The 25,906-nt window shown below is 41.9% G+C and overlaps 1 protein-coding gene across 2 annotated transcripts in view; it reads left to right on the top strand.

Moving 5' to 3' along the window:
• LOC144598964 (interleukin-10 receptor subunit beta-like) overlaps nucleotides 1-23,813 on the top strand; it is a 42,615-nt gene extending 18,802 nt beyond the window's left edge. For both annotated transcript variants that reach the window (XM_078409628.1, XM_078409629.1), the window contains exons 2-9: nucleotides 2,879-2,996; nucleotides 5,040-5,203; nucleotides 7,644-7,755; nucleotides 12,655-12,842; nucleotides 15,273-15,436; nucleotides 17,256-17,403; nucleotides 19,664-19,821; nucleotides 22,151-23,813. In XM_078409628.1, coding sequence (XP_078265754.1) covers nucleotides 2,879-2,996; nucleotides 5,040-5,203; nucleotides 7,644-7,755; nucleotides 12,655-12,842; nucleotides 15,273-15,436; nucleotides 17,256-17,403; nucleotides 19,664-19,821; nucleotides 22,151-22,465 — 1,367 coding nt within the window. In that variant the 3' untranslated portion in view covers nucleotides 22,466-23,813. The remainder of the gene's footprint in view (nucleotides 1-2,878; nucleotides 2,997-5,039; nucleotides 5,204-7,643; nucleotides 7,756-12,654; nucleotides 12,843-15,272; nucleotides 15,437-17,255; nucleotides 17,404-19,663; nucleotides 19,822-22,150) is intronic.
• The last annotated feature ends 2,093 nt before the right edge of the window (nucleotides 23,814-25,906 follow it).

A 25,906-nucleotide genomic window follows, 5' to 3' on the forward strand; every position in this document is an offset into this window, starting at 1 on the left:
TTGTACGTGGCATTTAAATTGCTTGGAAAAGAAGTGAAGTTTGCTGCATTCCCTTCCAACTCACCATGGTCCACGTTCCCACACTTTCTCGGTTCATTGTGCAACATTTTTTTTGTAAAAGGCAAATTAAAAGTTGGCTTAAAGCAATAACAACAACATAGCAAGAACAATGGGAAAATCTGCCTGTCTGGCAAGTTCCTGAACGTGCCAGATTATTGGAGTTTAAGTGTCCGTAGCAAAATAAGATGGCATTTAGATTTTTGGTTTTGACATTTTCGTCAGTTCTTTGTCATGGCATGTTGAAACAGGCACAGCCAGTGGCTAGGTGAGCATCTCCAAACGTGATCATGATGAGTCTGAAGAAGGGTCTCGACCCGAAACATCACCCATTCCTTCTTTCCAGAGATGCTGCCTGTCCCGCTGAGTTAGTCCAGCATTTTGTGTCTACCCGTGATCATGATGATGTTCTTCATAGGGCACTTGTTTATGTCAGCATGGTTTCCACACTCCCCTTGTGTCATCACATGCACCATCTCATATCAAGTTCACCATGGTTGAAAAGCCATTGAGTGTACTATGTGAAAAACTTCTAACTGCTCCTTTGACAAAGCTACAAACTCCGGAAATAAAACAAAAGCAATTTCATAGCAGCCGATTAAAGTCTTTCTTCTCAAATTGTGTCGCTTGATTTCAAGGGGGAATTCAGGGACTGGGAACAAAATTAAAAGGGGAAATAAAACTTAATGAAAAGGTGATTCCTGTTCAGTAACCACGCTATAAAAACCCTTCTACATCTACATACATATTTATTGTAAGCTATTGGAGTCATACAGCATCTAAACAAGCCCTTCGGTCCTATTTATCCATGCCGACCAAATAATACTCGCTACACTCCCACCATCCACCCTTCTATTTTATCTTTCTTTATTCGCTAATGCCCAGAAACACGTTTAGGTTTATTATTGTCACATGCACTGAGATACAGTGAAAGCTTTCTTTTGCATGCCAACCAATTGGATCAAATAATATTATACACAAATACAATCAAGTCCAACTCGAGTACCAGAGATATAGCAAAGTGCAAGATCCAGAGTACAGAATATAGTTCACAACACTGTAACGTATCAGTCCCATACACAAAGTATATGAGGTACAGGTGAATTGGACAGAACCCAAGTTTATGGAATGATCATTCAGTAATCTGATAGCAGAGCAGAATAAGCTGTGCCTGAGCCTGGTGGCGTGCGCATTCAAGCTTCTGCATCAGACATATCAGACAGCCAATTTCTCAGTACAGTGCTTTCAGATCTTGCTGACATATAAACAGAAATTTGCGTTCAAATAGAGTAGACACAAGGAACTGCAGATGCTGGTTCACCCACACAATCCCAAAATACTTTACAGGATTTAAGTTCTTTGAAAGTATCGTTATGACATCAGAATATTTGACAGATCCTGTGCCAATAGATAAGGATCCCACAAAAAAACTGCCTGATCAAATATTGCAAAGTCGCAGGTTGAGGAAAACTTAGCAAAATTCCCTTGCGCTCTAAATACCACCATGGGATCCTTTACGTCGACTGAAGAAAGGGAAACTTTGGGATATATAACTAATAAAGAAAATCTACTCGAGAGGGAGAGGGAGAGAGGGAGAGTGGTGTTCCTTCCATACAGTAGAGGTGGCCATCTTGATTTTTTTTGTTCAGATCTCTGAGGTGGTGCTAAACATGACCTTATGATCCAGAGGTGAGTACTCAGAATATTCTGTCATGGGAAGGGAAATTTTCTAAATTTTCCCTGTTTACGCTCAACTTATTCACTTCAACAACTGGAACCGAAAACAAGCGTGATACCATAACATCATCCACTCGCTGGGATGGTTTCACTTTTTAAATAACAAATTTGTCCCATTCTCCAGCCTTACGAGTAGGGCATCTGGAATCCAATAAGCATGTGACAAGTTGAAAATCAGTGGCCTCCATACCCAGTCAAGTTGTTCATGGCCTAGCTTTTAGGGAACCTGCATGTCATTAATTAGACATGGTGAGAGTGGAATTTCCCCATAACCAGTTTCCAGTTCCAGTTTCAACTCTTGGAATGATATGTCTGTTCCATAAACTGGCAGTCACCTACGATCATTATATTGCTCTCGGGCATTTTTCATATTTTGAGCCATTGCAATCATGATCAGTAGCTACTAACACCCAAACATAAAAATATGAAAGCATGCACATCGAGTTCAATAAATATCTCCATCCACACTAATTCAATCTGATTGTCACGCCAAAGAAGGCATGCAAGTGGAGCTATTTAAATGTATACAACCATATAAACGTACATTTCAAGATATTAATCCACAAGGTGGATCAAATAATTCAATAGAAATACAAATGTGGGGATTGTGCTTTTTATGGAATTATTCATAAACCTCTCATGAATATCTCCTATGACATGGAGCCTAAGATTAGATGAGAGGACGCTGGCGCTGTTTGTTCGCCGCTTCTCCGTCAGGACAAATCTTTTGTTTGTTTGTTTTTATTTCTTGTTTGCTCTGTAAAGCGTCTTTGAGTATCCTGAAAAGCGCTATATAAAATAAATATTATTATATTATTATTATTTAAAAGCCAAGGTAGACCTGTGCAAATTCCTACTTCTGACGCCCATTTTGTGTAGAAAAGTCATTTTAAATCTGCACTGCTAGTCAGAGCCCAGTGGAATATGTATAATTTACACTGGATCTTAATATGGGGGTTCTTAATTGAGCCCATTGTGTAATTATTAGCTTCCTATCTGATATCCTTTCCCTTTTATGAATTAAAGAAAGCGTATCAGTTTCTTCAGATTAAGATTTTAACACTGTTATTTTCTGTTTATATAGTGCTGGGAAAGATCCCTGAACCACAAAACCTGACTATTAATCTGGTGCAGTGGAAGCGTGTCCTCGGATGGAATCCTGTCTTTTTCCAAGATCGTGCACTGACATACTCTGTTCAAAAGTAAGGGTCTGAGTTTTAATTTAAAACAACTATCTTAAATTCTTTTAGTGCAGGATCTTAAATTTACTGTTCTCAATCATCCAAATTCCATTATCCCTGGAGGTCAAATCAGGTAAGTGGGTCTGTAAAGCTATACGTCAGTGAAACACCAAAAAAGTAATGATCTAGAAATTCAATTTTCAGAACACCGTTTATTCAGTTTTTTAATACCTCCACAAGTAAGCTGTCATAGGACATTATTTCTAGATTTACTTTCCATAGTATCTTAAACATAAAATAGTCTCCTAATTTTTGCTGGTGACTGGTTACAAGCAGATGATGTATAAAAGGGTCTCACATTGCCGGAGAAAAGTCTGCGATTCATGGACATCACCAATTGCTGGGTATCTTCTGTGGTGATGCTCTGCCAGGCCTGTATTGCAGCCATCTTTAGCTTAAGCTTGTTTTGGGGGGTAGTCCCTTTCAGTTTTCTCTTCAACATATAAAAGGCATGCTCAATTGGGTTCAGATCGGGTGATTGGCTTGGCCACTCAAGAATTGACCCTTTTTTTAGCTTTGAAAAACTCCTTTGTTGCTTTAGCAGCATGTTTCGGATCATTGTCTTGCTGTAGAATGAACCGCCGGCCAACGAGTTTTGAGGCATTTGTTTGAACTTGATCAGATAGGATGTGTCTCTACACTTCAGAATTCATTATGCTACTACCAACAGCAGTTGTATCATCAATGAAGATAAGTGAGCCAGTACCTTCAGCAGCATACATGCCCTGAGGAGGGAGGGAGGGGGGAGGGGGTGGGAGGAGAGGGGAGGAGCGGGGAGGGGGGGAGGAGGATAGGAGAGGGTGCAGCACCAATGCAGGAGAGGTTTGGGCCCACTTGGTCTAGTGGCTCTTAAAAATTCAAGCTACACTGTGTCATGTCTCCTTGTGTGGTTACCTCTTGTATCAGGAATCAACTTCTGCCATTGCTGCCCTCACTCTTTTGCATGCATGGGCTTCCTTTGGTAGTGAGACCAGAAACATACATGGTATTCCAGGTCAGGACTCACCTGGACTCTATCATATTCTTTGTGTCGTCTTGTAACACAGGCCAGTATACTATTTATCTTCCTAATCGGTTGCTGAGCCTGAATGAGATTGAGGCATCCAGGTTCCTCTGAGCACCCTCTCTCTCACCATTTAAGAATTGCTGCTCCTTTTTATTTCTCCTACACTGAAATGGGTGACGGCGCATATTCAGTTTGTTGGCATTATTTCAGTAATTTCATCAGTGATGAGGAAATAGATGTGTTTGCAGGAATCTTGCATTTTTTTTCTGATTTCATGCCCATGGTTTGTGCAACCTTTCCTCTGCGTGGGCTAAGCAAGTAATTCCCAGAATTACTTTTGTCTGATACTGTTGAGATGAAAGCTTCTCTTGGCTCTCCTCCATGATTCCTGATCACAGTGCTGACGCCATGGATAATTCATGCCAATGACCAAGAATCATAGTGGCATCATTTATGTATTCACCTAGCTACTCTGATGTAGTAAAAATCTCAAGGTGCCATCATAGTAGCTACATCAAAAGTTTAACTTGAGCAACAAGGGGATGTCAAAAGCTTAAATAGAAATAAAATGCTGGAGTAACTCAGCAGTTCTGGCAGCACCTCTGGAGAAAATGGACAGGTGACGTTTCAGGTCGGGACCCTTCCTCAGCCTGAAATGTTATCAAATTTGCTGGCAAGGTTGATGCTCTCTTGTGATTATAGGTGGGGGGGACTGGAAACAAGAATAGACCAGGACAATTCAGATCTATGGATGGCGTGATCTCAAGAGGGATACGTGGTTGCGAACGGTGGAACTTGTTTACTGACTTTCAGTGGAGGAAGGCGGGGGAGGGAGGGGCAGCAAGGGGGAAGGGGAGTCGGAAGAAGAGACCCGACCTGAAAGATGAATAGTTTTGGTTTCTTCAGAGCACTAACTTCCTCTTTTTGCACAGATTTGTTGTCCTAATGTTACACTGTCACTTAGTTTGAGTGGTTTTCTTTTGCAATCATAATTTCAGATCTTTCGAAAGAAGGGACAACCGCACGTGGATTGATGCGCAGAACTGTAAGCACATGACGGAGACAGAATGCGTATTATTGGACAGTCTCACTTTCCATCCTCCATATGACCTCAGAGTGAGAGCAGAATATGGAAATGAAACTTCAAACTGGGTTAACGCAGGTAGGAGAGATAGGCAAATGATAATTGATGTTTTCTAAGCTGGTTTCCCAAGTGGTTCTGTTTTTTGTGCTCAACATGCAGTGGAGAATTTATTTGTAATCAGTCAATCCAGTATTCGATTTCTAATATCTCAATGTGTTGCAAAGGGTGCAGGTTCAATTCCCATCTCAGACACTATTGTTTGCAAGGCCTGCTAACTGTTGTTACACAATGAGTCAACCACAGACCCAGATTCACTAAAATTGCTTACTGTTGTTACTAAATGAGTCAACCACAGATTCACTAAAATTAATTCCCATCCCACCAGTCAGTGTAACTGGATCATTGGAACTAAATTACGTAACTAAAATTGAAAAGTAAAATTAGTACCTAAATGGTAGATTGAATATAAAACCATCTGGTTGACTTAGCTTTCTGAAGTAATACAATCAGTCTGAAGAACGGTCCTAACTCGAAGTGACACCTACCCATGGTCTCCAGAGATGTTGCTTAACCCTGAGTTACTCTAGCACATTGTGTCATTTTTTTTGTAAACTAGCATCTACAGTTACTGCAGAATTACATACTTACCTGGGGTCTAGGCTGTCTGTGACTCTCTGACCAAAATGCAAGGCACAACAGCTTGGCACTGGATATAACAAAGGCGAGACCATAAATGATCCAAAAGTGGAATTGCAACTTTTGAACATTACACTGAAAAAATAATCGTCCTCATTAAACTGTTTGTAGCATTCCTTTAGTTTTATGTGTAAGGCAAAAGGCCCTGGTTATGAACTGCACTTTTGCTAATCAGACTATGAATCACTGCTGTGAACTCTTGTCCAAAACAATCATGTAGCAATGACATAGCATCTGTTCACACAGTCTCATCTGACGGCATTGAATGGATCTACAATGCTAACCTGCTTTTTAAATAACCACACGTAAGTAAAAAGAAATGCCTCAGGTTGCAGACATGTCACTTGGAATGGAAGGGATGCAACTATTTTTCTGATAACAATACCATTGACATCATTTACTGGATTTCTGGTGTTGCTGCATGTGGTGTTGCCTACATTCCTGAACAATTCGCACTTCGTCAATCCTCTAGCTACACAATTTTACAACTATCTAATCCTTTTGTCTCGCACCTTGTGTGTGTTCATCTCTGGCCTTTGACCAAGAATCTGCCCTTCAACCCCCTCCCCCCCTCACTCCCCCCTTGCCTGGGTTCACCCATGACCTGTCATGCTTTGTCCTGCCCTTCACTCTTCTAGTTTTCTTTCTTCCCCATCCCTGCAATCAGTCTCCCAACATCTATCCATGGTTTACGAAGGAACTGCAGATGCTGGTTTAAACTGAAGATAGACACGAAATGCTAGAGTAACTCAGCGTGGACAGGCAGCATTCCAGGATCCATGGAACCTATCTATGTTCTCCACGAAAGTTGCCTGACCCGCTGAGTAATTCCAGTATTTTGTGTCTTTCTGCTGGTGTTCCTATTAGCTCAATTTCAGAGTATAGTAAAGAATTAATTATATGAAAATTGGAATAAAAAAATGAATTTCTCACTTTAGGCCTCTGCTGTTGCAGCTCTTTAGTTGTTGAGAGATGTTTTACTTTGGTTTTCCCTCTCCAGCAGAGAATGTACAATTTACAATCTTAGAACTGTGAGCACAAAGTTTGTTTTCCTCACATAACTGTTATTGGCTTCATGCCCTACACTTCCAATCCTAAGGTTAAGATGTTAAGAATCTGCTTGTTCTAAACAGTGGGAACTTACATTTCTTAACTGTGGCACAATCCTATATCCTTTGCTGTGACCACATGTGTGACATTCATCCATGTTCAATAACTGAAAGTAGACACAAGGAATTGTAGATGCCGGTTTACAATAATAAAATAAGTGCTGGAGTAAGTCTGAAGAAGGGTCCCAACCCAAAACGTCACCTATCCATGTTCTCCAGAGATGCTGCTTGAGCTACTCCAGGAATTTGTCTTTTTAAGTAACTGAAGTAATTTCATGCAATGGTGAGGAGCCCCAGGAACTGAAGATCTTCCTCTCGTATACATTTCTCACCCAAATGATTCTGCATGGCAAACAAGACATTTGGAGAAAAAAAAATTATATTGAGAGAAAATCATCTTTCACCATATGCTAAATGCATGAGGGTATTAGTCCTTGATTGTACTCGTCTTTGCAAATTCCATTCCATTAACTTTACTGAGACACAGCATACAGCGATAGAAGCCGGTGCATCCAGCTGGTGCACTACTATTATACAAGTAAGAATTTAATTGATCTGTTTGGGACATATGACAATAAAACACTCTTAACTCTAGATGTGCTGATGTGAGTTCAACGTTGGCAACTCGAGAAAAATGCATTTCCGTGTTGGCAAAATAAAATATTTTGCAATTCTATTCCTAATAACATGTAATTTTTGCCTTCTCTGTTTAGTGCCTGCACCAAAAAACGTGATAGTCGATTCTTACAATATGAAGCATGTTGTGAAATGGGATCCAGATGTTTTTCAACTTGGCCCGGTGACCTACTCTGTTCAATTTCAAGGGTAAGGGAATTAAAAAACTCTTCAGCTGGGATATTGTTGTGGAAACTAATTTGATCAGTGATAATGAACGTATGATAGTGGTGAACTATGCCAGTGGTATGGTAAGGCAATCTTCTGTGCCCAGTTGCAGTCCAAAACCTACTGGTATGGCAAAATAATGCTAGATGCTTTTCATTTGCCTCCGCTTTTATAATGGACACTTTTGAAAGGCTGGACGCTCCAGTCATTTTGTTACCTAACTTAACATGCATGCTCTTGAGTCAATAAGATCATTATTTCTTCCTTTAGGCAGTTTTTCAGGATCCAGGACGACTTGCTTCTGCTCTGGTTCTCTGGGTTCTGAGATGACTGATGTGGTCATTGTAGCATTTGTAAATGTTACTAGCATTGGGATAGGATGAGTGGGTGGCTAATTTGTTAGGTGCTGCGCTCCTTCTGGCATTTAAGCTGTTCCTCACTAATAGCACATTTAGAAATCTAGAAATGTTGTGCAGCTTCACTTTTGAAATCTCGTGATTTAAAGTTTAACCAATGTCCCGTTGTTTGAGATTCCTCATGCTGCAGAAACAGTTTTTCTTTATCAGTTATCTTCTTTGCCGGTACCCCTTCACACCCTGACAGATGCATCACAGCTTGGTTTGGGAACAGGTCCATCCTTGACCGCAAGAAATTGCAGCAAATTGTGGACACAGCCCAGACCATCACACAAAGCAACCTCCCTTCTATTGACTCCATTTACACCTCACGCTGCCTCGGCAAGGCCAGCAGCATAATCAAGGACAAGTCGCACCCTGGCCACTCCCTCTGCTCCCCTCTCCCATCACGCAAAAGGTATAGAAGTGTGAAAATGCACACCACCAGATTCAGCAACAGTTTCTTCCCACCTGTTATCAGGCAACTGAATCATCCTACCACAATCAGAGAGCAGTGCGGAATTACTGTCTACCTCTTTAGTGACCCTCGGACTATCCTTGATCGGACTTTGCTGGAACCTTGCACTAAATTCCCTTATCATGTATCTATACACTGTAAATGGATCAGTTGTAATAATGTATTGTCTTTCTGCTGACTGGTTAGCACGCAACAGAAGCTTTTCACTATGCCTCGGTACACGTAACGATAAACTAAACTGAACTGCACTGACAGCATTAATCGACTGAACAATTAACCTAAATTCCTGAAAATACAATAACAGAAAATGTAATTTCAAGTAAATTGCCCTCCAGGTGTCATTCGCTGCAAAGTCAACAATATTCCCAATTTAATACCTCCACTTCCTGCAAAGTCAACAATATACTGAATTTAATCAGGCACTGTGAAGACGGCACGGTAGCGCAGCGGTAGAGTTGCTGCTTTACAGCGAATGCAGCGCCGGAGACTCAGGTTCGATCCTGACTACGGGTGCTGCACTGTAAGGAGTTTGTACGTTCTCCCCGTGACCTGCGTGGGTTTTCTCCGAGATCTTCGGTTTCCTCCCACACTCCAAAGACGTACAGGTATGTAGGTTAATTGGCTGGGTAAATGTAAAAATTGTCCCTAGTGGGTGTAGGATAGTGTTAATGTACGGGGATCGTTGGGCGGCACGGACTTGGTGGGCCGAAAAGGCCTGTTTCCGGCTGTATATATATGATATGATGATATGATATGAGATTGCAAATTATGAGTTGCACACAAGGCCTATACAATTGGGTATGTTTGTTTACCCAATGCAGTATGGCCTATTTCTGCCCTTGAGTCTTGTGGTCTTTCCTTGCCCAGTACCTGCCCAAAGCTGTGGAAATTTGGAATTCAGCCTCTTGCACTATTTCTTCACATGCACATTAACTTCTGTTATCTTCTCTGTCGATCGTTCGCATTGGAGAAATCGTAGGATCACTACATTTGGATATGTACACCAGAAATTTGCATGGAGTTTTTCCAGGGAACTCGGCAGGGAACTGACGTTTTTTTTTGGCCATGGTGAGACATGCAAATCTTTTCTGGTTAAATGAATAATGCTCCTAGCTACCCTTCACTGGAAAAAAGGTGAACAAGGCAGAACCTGTTGTGCTTGATAAAATTCCATCAACTTGCACACATGCTTAAGCCTCATGATCATGATGTAATACATTTGATCATTGTATACAACCACCATGAGTAAATCATCAAACTTTATTTGAAAAAGAGATTCATCGTATTTAGAAACATATCGAAACATAGAAAATAGGTGCAGGAGGAGGCCATTCGGTCCTTTGAGCCAGCACCACCATTCATTGTGATCATGGCTGAAAAATCCACAATCAGTAACCTGTGCCCAACTTCTCCCCATATCCCTTGATTCCACTAGCCCCCAGAGCTCTATCGAACTCTCTCTTAAATTCATCCAGTGATTTGGCCTCCACTGCCCTCTGTAGCAGAGAATTCCACAAATTCCACAAATTCATAACTCTCTGGGTGAAAAAGTTCCTTCTCACCTCAGTTTTAAATGGCCTCCCCTTTATTCCAAGACTGTGGCCTCTGGTTCTGGACTCCCCCAACATTGGGAACATTTTTCTTGCATCTAGCTTGTCCAGTCCTTTTATAATTTTATATGTCTCTATAAGATCCCCTCTCATCCTTCTAAACTCCAGTGAATACAAGCCTAGTCTTTTCAATCTTTCCTCATATGACAGTCCCGCCATCCCAGGGATTAATCTCGTGAACCTACGCTGCACTGCCTCAATTACATGGATGTCCTTCCTCAAATTAGGAGACCAAAACTGTACACAATACTCCAGATGTGGTCTCACCAGGGCCCTATACAACTGCAGAAGAACCTCTTTACTCATTGAACAATTTGTGATTTTTTTTGGTGTGATTTTAGCACCATAATCCACTGGGGATTTTACCAGATATTTCTGAGTTTAGATCTCTATGAAATGTAACCTGGGGAATTACTAATATATACTAGACAAAGTGGACCCATTGGGCCCAAACCTCTCCTGCATTGGTGCAGCACCCTCTCCTCCCTCCCTCCTCACCTCCCCCCTCACCCTCCCCCCGTCACCCCATTCTTCCTCCTCCTCCCTCCCTCCTCCCCTCCCCTCCTCTACCCCTTCCACTCCCCCTCCCTCCAACCCCCCCTCCTCCTCCCCACCTACCCCTATCCCCACCCTCCTCCCCCTCCCTACCTCCCTCCTCCCCTTCCCTCTCCTCTCCCTCCCCCTCCCCCTTCCCCCTCCCTCAACCCCCCTCCTCTCCCCCCACTCCATCCCCTTCAACCCCCGTTATCCTCCCTCCCCCCTCCCTCCTTCCCCCCTTATCCTCCCTCCTCCCCGCCCCCTCCTTCCCCCCCCTCCCTCCCCCCTGCCTCCCTAGGAGATAGATTTAAACTTTAAAATGTGAATAACTTTAAAAATATAACACCAATTTCAATGAAACCATCCATTAGCAACATAGGGACGATGGTGAGTAAGGTGGGCCTACAATTGTTGCGCTGTCGTGTACCGTTTTGGCTATAGTTCAGGAACTAACAAACAAGTGAGAGTTTTAGTATATAGATATCTCTCATTTCCCTTTCCCCTGACTCTCAGTCTGAATGAGTAGATTAACCTATGATGAGCGTTTGTCAGCACTGGGCCTGTACTCGCTGGAGTTTAGAAGAATGAGGAGGGACCTCATTGAAACAAACAGAATATTGAAAGGCTTGGATAGAGTGGATGTGAGAGGATGTTTCCATTAGTGGCAGAATCTACAACTAGAGGTCATAGCCTGAGAATTAAAGAACGTTCTTTTAGGACGGAGATGAGGTGAAATTTCTTTAGTCGGAGGGTATTGAATCTGAGGAATTCTTTGCCACAGGAGATTGTAGAGGCCAAGCCAGTGGATATTTTTAAGGTGTAGATGGATAGATTCTTGATTAGTACAGGTGTCAGAAGTTATGGGGAGAAGGCAGGAGAATGGGGTTAGGAGGGAGAGATAGATCAGCATTGATTGAATGGTAGAGTAGACTTGATGGGCTGAATGGCCCAATTCTATTCCTATTCCTTATGACTATATGACCTGAAGAAGGGTCTCGACCTGAAACATCACCCATTCCTTTTCTCCAGAGATGCTGTCTGACCTGCTGAGTTACTCCAGTTTTTTCTGTCTGTCTGGGGAATCACTACCCTGCATATGTCCACCAGGGATTTGCAAGGATTATTTTCAAGGGAATTCTGCAGCTTTTTGTTAAAGAAATCTGTTGGCTCTCTGCCAATCAGATAAACTTCCCAGAAAATGTCTGGCACAATCAGCTGATCTTTTGTTCATAGCAGATTTGTTTTTTTGGTTGTGGTGAAACATGCATACCTTTTCTGTTAAACGAATAATGCTCATAGTTATTAGTCACTAACACTGAAAAATAGATGAACAAGGCAGAAATTTACGTGCATCAACTTGCACACATATTAATGTGTTATGAGTTATGATACATATGTACACGACCACTGTAAGTGAATGGTCAAACTCTTTTTGAACTCTTTGCAACTTCCAAGACTAGCCTAACAACAATTATGTACGTTTCAGAGTTGGAGATTCCCCCTGCTGGTAAGTCTGGAAGCAGGAATCACAGTTTTGAAATAAAGGGTTGGCCTTTCAGGACTGATTTGAGAAGAAATTGCTGCATTCGGAAGGAACCAAGAAAGCTGTGATGGCTCTGTCACTGAATATATTCAAGACAGATCAATATGATTTTCAGTGTTGAATGATTGAGCAGGCACGAGAACAAAGTGCACTATTCAATATCTTATTCTAATTTGGATTAGAAGTGGGTTCATTGTAAATGCTGGTTCTGATTTAGCTGTTTTCTTTCAAATACGAAATCTGTCTTTGGTACAGTTTAACATTAAGATAACTTTCAGTTTAGCAATAATTTTGATGGAATCTTTCTTTTTTTCTCAGAAACTTTGAAAGAAGGACCAGAGATAACTGGACAGATGCGTTGAACTGCACCCGCACTGTCGAGACGGAATGTGACTTGTTGGACAGCCTTGCGTTCTATGCAACGTATCATCTGAGAGTGAGAATGGAGTATGAAGGTGGAACATCAGAATGGGTTGAATTAAACCCTTTTTGTCCATACAAAGACAGTAAGAAATTTACACATCTTAGTCATGTTTTCTCAAATACATCTGCATCTCATTACCCTGAAAATACATTATCATGTATCTGTATCCCTTTATCATATATCTGTATACTGTGAATAGCCTCACTGCAATTATGTATTGCCTTTCCACTGACTAGTTGGCATGCGACAAAAGCTTTTCACTGTACCTCGGTACAAGTGACAATAAATGAACTAAACTAAACTAAAGTATAAGAAAATAACTGCAGATGCTGGTACAACATGTTCCCAATGTTGGGGGAGTCCAGAACAAGGGGCCACAGTTTAAGAATAAGGGGTAGGCCATTTAGAACGGAGATGAGGAAGAACTTTTTCAGTCAGAGAGTGGTGAAGGTTTGGAATTCTCTGCCTCAGAAGGCAGTGGAGGCCAGTTCGTTGGATGCTTTCAAGAGAGAGCTGGATAGAGCTCTTAAGGATAGCGGAGTGAGGGGGTATGGGGAGAATGCAGGAACGGGGTACTGATTGAGAGTGATCAGCAATGATCGCATTGAATGGCGATGCTGGCTCGAAGGGCTGAATGGCCTACTCCTGCACCTATTGTCTATTGTCTATAAATCGAAGGTATTTATTCACAAAGTGCTGGAGTAACTCAGCAGGTCAGGCAGCATCTCGGGAGAGAAGTAACGGGTGAACATCACCCATTCCTTCTCTCCCGAGATGCTGCCCGACCTGCTGAGTTACTCCAGCACTTTGTGAATAAACTAAACTAAAAATGCTTGAGAGATCTTGTTGAAGAATCCTGTGGTACCTATGGTCTCTCTATGTCTCGAAGGGAATAGCGATTGGATCCTTAAAATAGTAACCATCTTTGTTTAAAAGAAGTAGTTACATAAGGCCTTTCATGATCTCAGTTATATCTAAATATGGACATGAAAAGGATATTTCCAGTAATGGGAGTGTCTAGAAGTGGAGGGCACAGCCTCAGGATAAAATGAACTGCCTTCAAAATGGAGATGAGGTAGAATTTCTTTAGCCAAAGGATGGTGAATTTGTGGAATTTATTGCCATAGACTTTTGTGGAGACCGACATTGAGTGGAGCTTAAAAATGTGGAGATTGATAGGTTCTTGATTAGGAAAGGCATCAAAGGTTACGGGGAGAAGGCAAGAGAAGGGTTGAGAGGGAAATATAGATCAGCCATGATTGAATGGCAGAGTAGACTCAATATGGCTGAATGGCCTAATTCTGCTCCTGTGTTTTATGGTCAAATGGGTCACATGCAGGCAAATAGGATTAGTTTCATTGGGCATCTTGGTAAGCATGAACGAGTCGTTTCCGGGCTGTTTAATGCAATGACTCCAACACTGTATTCTTGAGATGCAGGCACAGTCTTGATGTCTCATGACAACCAATTTGGATAGAGTGAGGTCCCACAAATAAACAATGCAAATCGCCAGAAAATTTGATCCCATTTAAGAAGGACACTTTGATCCCATTTAAGAAGACATCCCGAAGTTCTTCAAAAAGCGCCATGGGTTCTTTTACCGTTACCTGAGGGAGTTCTGCACTTGTGCAGATACTATCTGGCACATGAGATGTTAAATGGAGGTGCCACCTAGGAGTGGCTGGATGTTGCTTCATTTTATATTTCATGTACCAGATGGTGTCTGCATAAGTGCAGAACTGCCTCGGTATTGCCGAGGGGGTAATTCCCAGTGTGTTCAAACCTCTGGGATGGAACTAGAACCTACAAGCTACTGAGCTACGATAGTTGACGTGATTAAACTTCTCATGGCTATGCCTTAAAAAAGGCTGAAGGTTGACTGTGCCAACATTAAATTGTCCTGTTTTTTTCACTGTGGTAGAATGCTCTTATCAATCTTCAATTAGTACCAACTTTTTGTGAGTTGCTCTGTTTTAACGTGGGTCTATTTTGGCACTGTGAAAATGGATGGTGTGCACACTCTGCAAACCTAACAGTTCTTGGTACTCACCTACATTTTTGCTGCTGACGTGAAAGTAGTTTGCATTGATAATTTGCATTGATAATTTCCAGTGCAACATGAGAGAAGCTCCCATTACAGTGGAATCTAGGATTCACGCTCCGAATTGCTTTCCAATAAATTAATCTGGATAATATCCAGACTGGAGTGTCCTGTCCAAAGAAAACAAATCTAACAAAATTCATGTGAAGTAAGGTTGCTTGGATACTTAGAGACACTCTAAGTGTCTGAGTGCTCTGAGGCTCATAGAACTGTATCCTCATGTGAGCTGGTACCTTTAGAGGCGAGTGGCAACGTGAGGAGAAAGCAGGAATAAAAGATAGTGGTAATTTTCAGTTGAAATTTCAAATCAGAAAAATGAACAGTGTATAACACTCCACATTGAATATCATTGTAATAAAAACTGAAACACTGAGTTTGTAAAATCGAAAGTAATCTTCCTCTCTTTTCAAGCGCTGATTGGTCCTCCATCGGTGGAAGTGCTGTCAGATGCAGGCGTGCTGCACGTCCGCATTTCAGACCCAGTTCGTGAGGATGGAATAACCCTTCGATTCAACTATCAGGATATTGCTTATGACGTATTTTACTGGGAAAAGAATGACAATGGAAATACAGAGGTAAGTTATTATGAAAGAACTGGACCAAGTGGACCCGTTGGGCCCAAACCTCTCCTGCATTGGTGCAGCACCCTCTCCTCCCCCTCTCCCTCTCCCTCCCCCTCCCCCTCTCCCTCCCCCTCTCCCTCCCCCTCTCCCTCCCCCTCTCCCTCTCCCTCCCCCTCTCCCTCCCCCTCTCCCTCCCCCTCTCCCTCCCCCTCTCCCTCTCCCTCCCCCTCTCCCTCCCCCTCTCCCTCCCCCTCTCCCTCCCCCTCTCCCTCCCCCTCTCCCTCCCCCTCTCCCTCCCCCTCTCCCTCCCCCTCTCCCTCCCCCTCTCCCTCCCCCTCTCCCTCCCCCTCTCCCCCTCCCCCTCTCCCTCCCCCTCTCCCCCTCCCCCTCTCCCCCTCCCCCTCTCCCCCTCCCCCTCTCCCCCTCCCCCTCTCCCCCTCCCCCTCTCCCCCTCCCCCTCTCCCCCTCCCCCTCCCCCTCTCCCTCCCCCTCTCCCTCCCCCCTCTCCTCCCCCTCTCAACCCAAAATGTCACCCATTCCTTCTCTCCAGAGATGCTGCCTGTCCCGCTGAGTTACTTCAGCATTTTGTGTCTATCCTCAATTCATACCAGCATCTGCAGTTCTTTCCTACACACCTTGCATTACTTAAGTTACATTTAAAATCAAACATTTTTCAATATTTTATCCCTTACTCCTGCAAATGATACAGCCTGTGATGATTTTGGTTTAAAAATTAGTTTAGTTTAGTTTAGAGATACAGAGAGGAAGCAGGCCCTTCGGCCCACTCAGTCCGCACCGACCAACGATCCCCGCACATTAACACTTTCCTACACACACGAGGGACAATTTTACATTTATACCAAGCCAATTAACCTACAAACCTGTAAGTCTTTGGAATGTGGGAGGAAATCAGAGATCTCGGAGAAATGGCTGTCATGGGGAGAACATACAAACTCCGTACTGACAGCACCCATAGTTGGGATCAAACCCGGGTATCTGACGCTGTAAGGCAGCAATTCCACCACTGTGCCACCATGCCACCCCAAGCAAAGAAGTCTTTGGAGACATTTTGTTTAATGCACCGTGGCACGCACAGTAGTGCTGCTGCCTCACAGCGCCAGAGACCCAGGTTCAATCCTGACCACGGGTGCTATCATTGCGGAGTTTGTACGTTCTCCCTGTGACCTCATGGGTTTTCTCCGGGTGCTCTGGTTTCCTCCCACACTCCAAGAATGTGCAGGTTTGTAGGTTAATTGGTTTCTGCAAATTGTCCCTAGTGTGTGGGACATAGAACTAGTGTGAACATGTGATCAATGGTTGGCGTGGACTCGGTGGGCTAAAGGGCATGTTTCTACACTGTATCTGTACACTCTAAACAGTAGTGCTTTGGTTTGAAGAGTGCATGCAAATGCTTGTGTCTGATGGCAGAAGGATCAGTAGTCTGATCACACGGATTCAAAGTGATTGTGAAATGAATCAGATCTCAGATGAAATACTCTTTTACGATACAGGATGCAATCTCGAACCTGAAAGTATGATGGTTGCAGATTTAATAGTAACTATCAACGGTGAATTAGATAGAAAGAGATTACGGGTCTAAGAATGGAGAAAGGCTAAGGAGTGCAAATAATGCAACAGCTTTATCAAAGAGCCAGCCCAGGATCAATGAGCTGAATACCCTCTTTAAGAGCTTTATCTATATAATTCTGTCAAAAGAAATAATGTATATAGGTATTGATTTTTTTTTTGTCCTGTGATTAAGTGTAGGCACTTTTTGTTTTATTAAACAAGCTTTAGGAGATATCAACTAATTGTTTTACTCGTACCTCAGGTGTATAATGTAACTGCCTCTTCATCGACTGTGCTGCTAAACCTCAAACCATGGACTACGTACTGCCTGAAAATTCAGGCCTCTCTATCGGACCCTGTAAAGCAAGGGCTGCCCAGCCCAGTGTATTGTTCTGCTGTCACTGCTGATGGTGAGATGGTTGAATTCACTTAATCTTATTTTCTTAAATTAGGAATTAATAAATAGGTTATAATGCTATTTTAAAAAATGATACGTGTGGCAGAATTATGCCCCTGCTCTAAGTGTTATTTCACTCCATTGTGAAACAGAACGTCAAATTCTAATAAGTGATGTGAATGGGCATATCACAATTTTATGCACATTTATCTTTTCCTTTACTGTTGCCTTTATCTTCTTTAACATTTCCTCTGCGGTGAAAACTCAAGATTTCCTCCAGTGACTCTCGTAAAACAGACCTATGCTCCTGGGGTGACCCATGCTTAAGACCTGATTGGGGCATCTCATTGTTAGATATGCTTGCTTTGGATAAGACATTGATCCAAGGCCCCTGTGTCACCAAAGATCCCATGGTGCTCTTTCAAGGACTTGTTCTTTCCTGTGTCTTTAGCTCTTACCTTAAAACTATTCATCCTTGGGAAGTGGGTAGGAAGGAACTGCAGATGCTGGTTTACACCGAAGATAGGCACAAATTGCTGTGGTAACTCAGCGGAACAGGCAGCATCTCTGGAGAGAAGGAATGGGTGACGTTACATAGACATAGAAAATAGGTGCAGGAGTAAGACATTTGGCCCTTCGAGCCAGCACCGCCATTCAATATGATCATGGCTGATCGTCCAAAATCAGTCCCCCTTTCCGGCTTTTTCCCCATATCCCTTGATTCCCTTAGCTCTAAGAGCTAAATCTAACCCTTGGAAACTGAAGAAGGGTCTCAACCCGAAACGTCGCCCATTCCTTCTCTCCAGCGATGCCGCCTGTCCTGCTGAGTTACTCCAGCATTTTGTGTCTATCTTGGGAAGTATGTGCCCACCTCACCTCTGTGTGAGGACAACACCTCACACTTATCTAAATTAAAATCTCTTAGCCATTCCTTGGCCCACTTAGCCAGCTGATCAAAATCCTGCTGGAATTCTTGATTATCTTCACTGTCGACAGAGCCACCTATTTTTGTGCCATCTAAAAACCTACTAATCCTGCCTTACTAATCATGCCTTGTACATTCTCAAAAATGCTTATTGCCCTTAGAGTGTTATAAAATGCACGACCATTATTTTTCTATTTTGACTCTTTTTCCACAGCATTTCTGGTGCTGTGCCCCATTTGTATCTCTGCATTAAATTAGGCTTGGTACTTAAGGTGGCTTCTGAAAAGAATCCACACCCTCATATCATTATAACAGATTTGAACTGTGTTAATTAATTCTATATTTGGTTCTGGAAATGTAAGAACAGAGAAAAATTATAAATATTGGTACAAAGAAAAGTATTGATCCTGTCTCTACAATAATATTAGATAATATCATTATATATTTGAAGATCTTGTAAAACAAAAATGTAAAAATTGTTAATGTAATTCCTAGCCATTTTATGTCTGGTAAATATTGGTTTAATGACTCCACTGCACACTAGGCTACTTAACACCGTATACATGACTAAATATTTTAACTTCCCCTGTGTTAGTACCATCCCAACCTTTACTAATTTTTATTTTCGCCTGTATTTAATGATTTGGAATCTCACTTTGGATTTCTCGTGCCAGTGTCACTCTTTAACTCGGAGTATTTATCTTGAGTTTCTCTGTGTACCGTTTATCGGGAGGTGGGAATGCAATATTTCATACAGTGGATAGTTTGTCCTCTCGTATTTGTGCCTTACCTATGAAGTTGTGCGATATATATGTCACTGTATGTGAACTAATTAATGAGCTACTGTAAATCTCTGGAGTTGAGCAAGGGTTCCATTGAAAATCCACAACCTATTGTTTTTGTTGCTGCACTACTTTTTATAATCTGTGGCTCGTTTTTAGAAATTTTCTTCTGATGTATCCATTGCCTTTATTACCTTTCTAACTATTGAGAGAATAATTGACAATATTAATATTCAAACTACGGGTGCCTATGTGTTGTTGCTAATCTGACATTCAGCAAAGTGTGTTTGAGCAGCTCTCAAACCTGAACCATGCAGAATAATAATGAATTAGTTACCTACCCATTTACGGATGAACTTGTGATAACATCAGATTGATGCCAGTAATGAAATAACTCTGAGGGAATACTAATCTCGCAGCATGTCTGCGGTCAGCTCCTACGTTATGGAGTTACAAGGTCCAAGTGCTGGTGCTAGTCCTGATGACATATTGCAATTTTGTGCAGGGCTGATGTAATGTGTCGTGTCTCAGTCCCCCATTAACATGCTTTTTTTTAAAATTGATAGCTAAAAGAAGAGCGATAGAGGTTGTCCTGGTCCTTTTCGTAACATTGATTGCTGTTTTGGTGACAACGTTGGGATGTTTTTTCTTCGTGCGCTATGTACGCAAAGTAGTCAAGCACCTAATGTATCCATCCTACAGTCTCCCGGATCATATAAAAGAGGTTTGACTACTTTTTTAAAAAATCTCAATGGCTTGTATTTCAGTTAAGAATGAAGGTCTTAAATTTGGCTGATAATGTTAATTACTGATGAATGTCAAGTTTTTTTGATAAATGCACAGGATTACTCGCAAGGCAGTTCATGTCCTTAAATCTTCCCCCAACTCAAGCTATAGAGTTGTTGCCAAGCATTTTCAATAAGAAAACATTAAATTGTGGATGAACCCAGTTTAGTTTAGGGATACTGCATGGAAACAGGCCTTCTGCCCAATTTGCTCTTGCTAACCAATGTGCCCCATCTATACTAGTCCCACCTACCTGCATTTGATACATATCCCTCTAAACCTTTCATATTCATGTACATGTAAACATGTATTTGAAATGCTTTTATAGTACCTGCCCAACTACGTCCTCTGGCAGCTTGTTCCATACTCACCGCCATCGTTGTGAAAAGGTTGTCCCTCAGGTTCCGATTAACTCAAGGTAAAATATTCTCTGCCTTTCTTCCCATGACTTTATGTACATCCATAAGATCACCCCTCAGCCTCCTGTGCTCCAAGGAATAAAGTCCTAGCCTGCCCAACTTCTCCCTATAGCTCAGGTCCTCGGGTCCGGACAATGCACTTTTAAATCTTCTCTGCACTCTTTCCAGCTTAATGACATCCTTCCTATAGCAGGATGACCAAAACTGAACACAATACTCCAAATGCGGTCACACCAACGTCTTGTACAACTGTAACATAACATCTCAACTTCTATATTCAATACCTTGACTGATAAAGGCCAATGTACCAAAAGCTTTCTTGACCACCTTATTTACCTGTGATGCCACTCTAAGAGTACTATGTATCTGCACTCCTCGATCTCTCTGCTCAACATCACTCCTCAATGCCCTGCAATTCACTGTGAAGGTCCTGCCCTGGTTTGACTTCACAAAATGCAATTCACATTTATCTGCATTAAACTGCATTAACCTTTCCTCAGGCCACTTGCCCAACTGATTGCTGTGAATTTTGACAATCTTTCCTGTCTCTGATACCACTCACTTTGGTATCATCTGCAAACTTATTAATCGTGCCTTCTACATTCTCATCCAAAGCATTAATATAAACCACAAACAGCAATGGGCCCAGCACTGATCCCCAAGGCATATCACTAGTCACTGGCCTCCAGTCTGAAAAACAACATTTTCCCCATCACACTCTACTGTGCTTCCTGCCATGAAGCGAATTTACTATTCTGTCAGCTAGCTCTCCCTGGATCCCCGTGCAATCTAACCTTCCGGAACAGCCTATCATGTGGAACCTTGTCAAATACTTTGTAAAAATCCATATAGACATCATCTGTCCCTTTGCCCTCATCAACCTTTTTGATTTTTCAAAAAGCTCAGATTCAGAAGACACGATCTCCCACATACAAAGCCATCCTGACTAACCCTAATCAGCCCATGTTTATTCAAATGTGTATATATATATATATATATTACCCCTCAGAATTCTCTCCAGTAACTTGCCTACCTCAGATGTTGGGCTCACTGGTCAACAGTTCTCAGACTTTTCCTTTCAGTCCTCCATGGAGACACAACGTTAGCCACTCTCCAGTCTTCCGGCACTTGACCTGTGACTAATGATGATTCACACATCTCAGCTAGAGTGCCTGCAATTTCTTCCCTAGCTTCCCACAGTATCCTGGGATATATCTGATCAGGCCCGGGAGATTTATCTACCTTTATACGCCTTAACATGTCCAGCGCCTCCTCGACTGGAATGCGGACTGTCCGCACAACATCTCCATCAACTGTCCCAAGTTCCTCAGTCTTCATTCACACCCAAGATTTGCGCCCAAGCCAGATGACTTTCTCTATGCTGGTCCTAAAAGGGGATCCACAATCACGAATACAATCGCTCCACTCTTTTACCCCAGACACAGAATGGTTAGGTGAATAGAATAGAATAAATAAGAGTACGCCATTCAGACTCTGATGTCGGCTACGCCACTTAATAAAAGCACAACTGGTCTTTTATCTCATCATCACCTTCCTGCCCTAACTCCCGATCCCGTGATTCCAGATACCCAAACATTTTTGAATTGCACTATTGTTAAGTTGCAAGTGTTAGATTATGGCTGGGCATCTACACGGAGGCTTTCAATTGATGAAGTGCAGTGGCTATATGTTAAAACTGAAAATTACAGTTACGTTGTCTAGGCTGGTAGATCTTGCAAATGAAATTAATTGGGAGAAAGTTTATTTGGGTTTTTAAACTAGTAGTCCAAAAATAAATTGATATATATATACACTAAAGAAGTGTCATTAATTGTGTTTCTTTTACAGTACTTGACTGAACCATCCCACCAGCCTGCATTTTCAGTGCTACATAAAAATGATCTTCAGGAGGATCACTGGGACAAGCTTTCCATTGTGTCACAAACAGAAATTACGTCAGTGCTACTAAATTCAACTAAAGCCAATAAAACAAAGGTGGATCGAGACACCACTGAGTCTGTCGTGGAGATTCCTAATGAGGACGATGATCTGCAAAGCAGTCAATCGAATCAGTCAAGTGTAGATTCTGGACATTATTCAAATGGTACACAGGATTCTTCCCATGGAAATCCACAAAGCACAGATGATACATCTAAATCTTAGGATTGAAAAATGTTTGGTTGAATATCATGAACATTCCCTTTGCTTCCTGAAGTTGACTTTGTGGTGCACGAGGTGCACACACATGCATTAAAGGAAATAGAACTGGGTACTGTTGGATTCAACAATATTTTCATTGCACAGTAAAGTGCATTTATGAATTGACATAAGTACCATCAGTCAGCTAACATTTTGAATAGTTGGACCTACATAGCCAAATCGCTGATGAATTTTGTGTCTAAAAGTAATTGGAATATAAAAGTATTTGCCTTCAAGATGGGGTTTTTTGTCGCAGAGGAAGACTTGACAGATTTGTCCAATTTAGTTTCCTTCAAACAGGAAATATTGGACAAACTGTTAATGTGGCAATTCAACTTGTTTAATTGAATGTAAATTGGTTTGCTCAATGGTACTGTGCACTTTAAAATTCCTTTGTCTGTGGTTTTGTACAGTGCAATTCAGTATAAGAAGAAAATGACTCAACTTTTGACAAGCACCATCTTGTATTTGACTTTAAGGAGGTTGTGCCCATGCACAAGAGTTCATTTGATCTTCTGTATATATCCTGTGATATAGGATTGTGGAGAAGTATATTCAACAACATTGATACTGTTGGTTGTTAGTTCCTGAGCATAATGGTAAAATGGCGACTTTCGAACTATCCTGACTGAAATGGCAAATGTCTTTCATAGTTGTGTAAAGGAGACAATAATCAATACGATCATTAATAATTGTCTTAGCCACCAGGAAGAGAATATGTTGTTGTATACTTGGCCCTGTTGGGTAGGTCATGTTGTGATCTACAGAATTTTTATTAATACAACTTTGAAGCAGCAGTAATTCAGTCATAACAAAAGCCAAACCCTAACTTTCCACGTTTCCAAGTAGGGAAAGAGCTGCAAGTGGTTTTGTCACCTGGTGGAAGATGCTATAATGGGATTGCACAGGTTCCCCTTACATATCATAAACAAGCCAGGTAACGATTAACAGATTGTCATCACCCAAACTGGCTGGATTAATGATTTAGAGGTATCTGTTAACAGGAAATAGACGTCATTTTACAAATTAATAAAAGGTGCGATTAAAGTAATGAATAACCTTTGGCAAAGTGTTCAGCAATTTACCAAGTCCCAATATTTACTGAACATAAATTTACTGTGTTTAAGCTGTTAACTTGTCAATGCTCCAGATAGTTCATTGATTATATGATGCATAGATTAATTTTGTGTTGATACTTGCAAACATCTTTAGTTCTACTATTTCTGTTTTGTGTGAGCTGTGCAAAATGCAGTCTTTTGTTTTTATGAATGTGAAATTAGCTTTGAAATTGAAAATAAAATGCTTTTCTATACATTGTTATAGAAAGTTTAGATTTTTTGTTGGATCTTGTGTTGGGCAGATTGGGATTTTATATTAGTGACGTTTGTCAAAAGCAATCTAGCTGGAACCATAAAGTGGCATTATTTCTAGAACATTTATTTTCCCAATATTTAATAGGAAGTATAACACCTGGATTTTAAGAGTTATATGTGTATCCTGAAAAGTTGGACCACCTCCTTCTGTTATTTTCTCTCTGCCATCTGTTTCTCCATATGCAAACAACATGGAGTTAGAGTGTTTCCAGCCATTGCGTTGGAGATCTTAACCTTAATCAATTCAGCCTTTTCTGTGAGAAACTGCTTCCACTTCCTCAGTACACTTCCCAGAGCGCTACCATTCAGAGTCTAGATCCTGCCCATGTTAGATTTTCCAAAATTCAACATCTCACTTTTTTCTATGGCTGACTATAAGCTCTGCTCCCTTTCCCTGTATACTGCTGTTATCCCTCGAGTCCCTTTATATCCAGGTCTATTAGCCCGTGTTCTGAATTAATTCAGTGGTTGGTTCAACAGCCCTTCTGCACAGACAAAGATTTAACATCCTCTGTTCATTTCTGTTTATCTGTACCAAAAAGTCTACCCGTTTTTCTGAGATCATGATATCTGGGTCTTTTTGTGGGGAAATATCTTTGCTGTATCCATCCTGGCAAGAGGCCTATAAGAATGTTGCAAGCTTCAATGAGATCATTTCCCATTCAGTGTACAGACAAAACCAACGCAATCTATCCCCATCCAGGAACCACTCATATTTTCATCAAAGGTAGACACAAAATGCTGGAGTAACTCAATGGGACAGGCCGCATCTCTGGAGAAATGCTGTCCCTCTGAGTTACTCCGGCATTTTGTGTCTACTGGCGATTTAAACCAGCATCTGCAGTTCTTTCCTACACATCATATTTTCATCAGACTGGCAGGCAAGACGACTAAAATTATGTGCAATATCCCAGGGGCAGACCATATAATTACTGTATAATTATATATACAGACCATATAATTGACCATATAATTACTGTAACTCATCTTTGGTAGAATGGTGTTCGTTATGGCCGAATGTCCACTATAACCACATATGGTATTATCATTGTATCAGTAAGAGAAATAAGCTAAGCATCTGCTGTTGGTGGTTAATACACAAAAGGTCACAAAGTCCTGGAATAACTCAGTAGGTCAGGCAGCATCTCTGGAGACCATGGATAGGTGATGTTTCGGGTTCAGATCCTTCTTAAGACTCTTAGTCCAGAACTGGGCCTGGAATCCAGGTGAGTTGATGGCCCTGGCCTGCTGTTTGCCAGGGGTGAGGCCCACAGAAGCCGAGTGCTGGTGAGGGTCGGTGGTGGCGGAGCAGCCTGGAAACAGCCGAGGAAACTGTGGCAGTGGCAGAGGGTCCGGCCAGAGAGGCGGTGTGAGCCGGGGGAGGCTTGGGAGCAGCTGGCACTGCAAGTGGCAGTGCAAGCCAGGGTGGTGTGGGCAGCCGTCAGTAGGTCAGTTCGCTATAACCAAAATCTATTATATAGCAATCTGTTAATACTAGGGTTTACTGAGTTATGGTATGGCATTATTATAATAAATTTGCCTTCCTGACTGCCTGCTGCAACTTCATGTCAATTTCCAGTGACTTTTAGTTCAGTTTAGAGACACAGCGTGGAAACAGGCCCTTCGGCCCACCAAGTCTGCGTTGACCAACGATCACCTACACACTAGTGTAGGAAAATAACTGCAGATGCTGGTTCAAATCAAAGGTGGACACAAAATGCCGGAGTAACTCAGCGGGTCAGGCAGTGAAGGGTCTCGACCCGAAAGGTCACCCATTCTCTCCCGAGATGCTCCCTGACCCGCTGAGTTACTCCAGCATTTTGTGTCTACCTACACACTAGGGCCAATTGTAAACTCCGTAGCACACGAGGTCAGGATCGAACCCAGGTCTTTACACTGGGTTAGGGAAGTCTAAAATTAGAAAGCAGTTTATGGCAAGAAGGGAAAGACTTAAAGGCCCCAAGGGTGTAATTATTTCCCCCACACTAGTGTGGTATGTTTATGAAGCGAGCTTGTCAGAGGAAATGGTAGA

Source organism: Rhinoraja longicauda, chromosome 12 (assembly GCF_053455715.1).
Source record: "Rhinoraja longicauda isolate Sanriku21f chromosome 12, sRhiLon1.1, whole genome shotgun sequence".
NCBI lineage: Eukaryota > Metazoa > Chordata > Chondrichthyes > Rajiformes > Arhynchobatidae > Rhinoraja > Rhinoraja longicauda.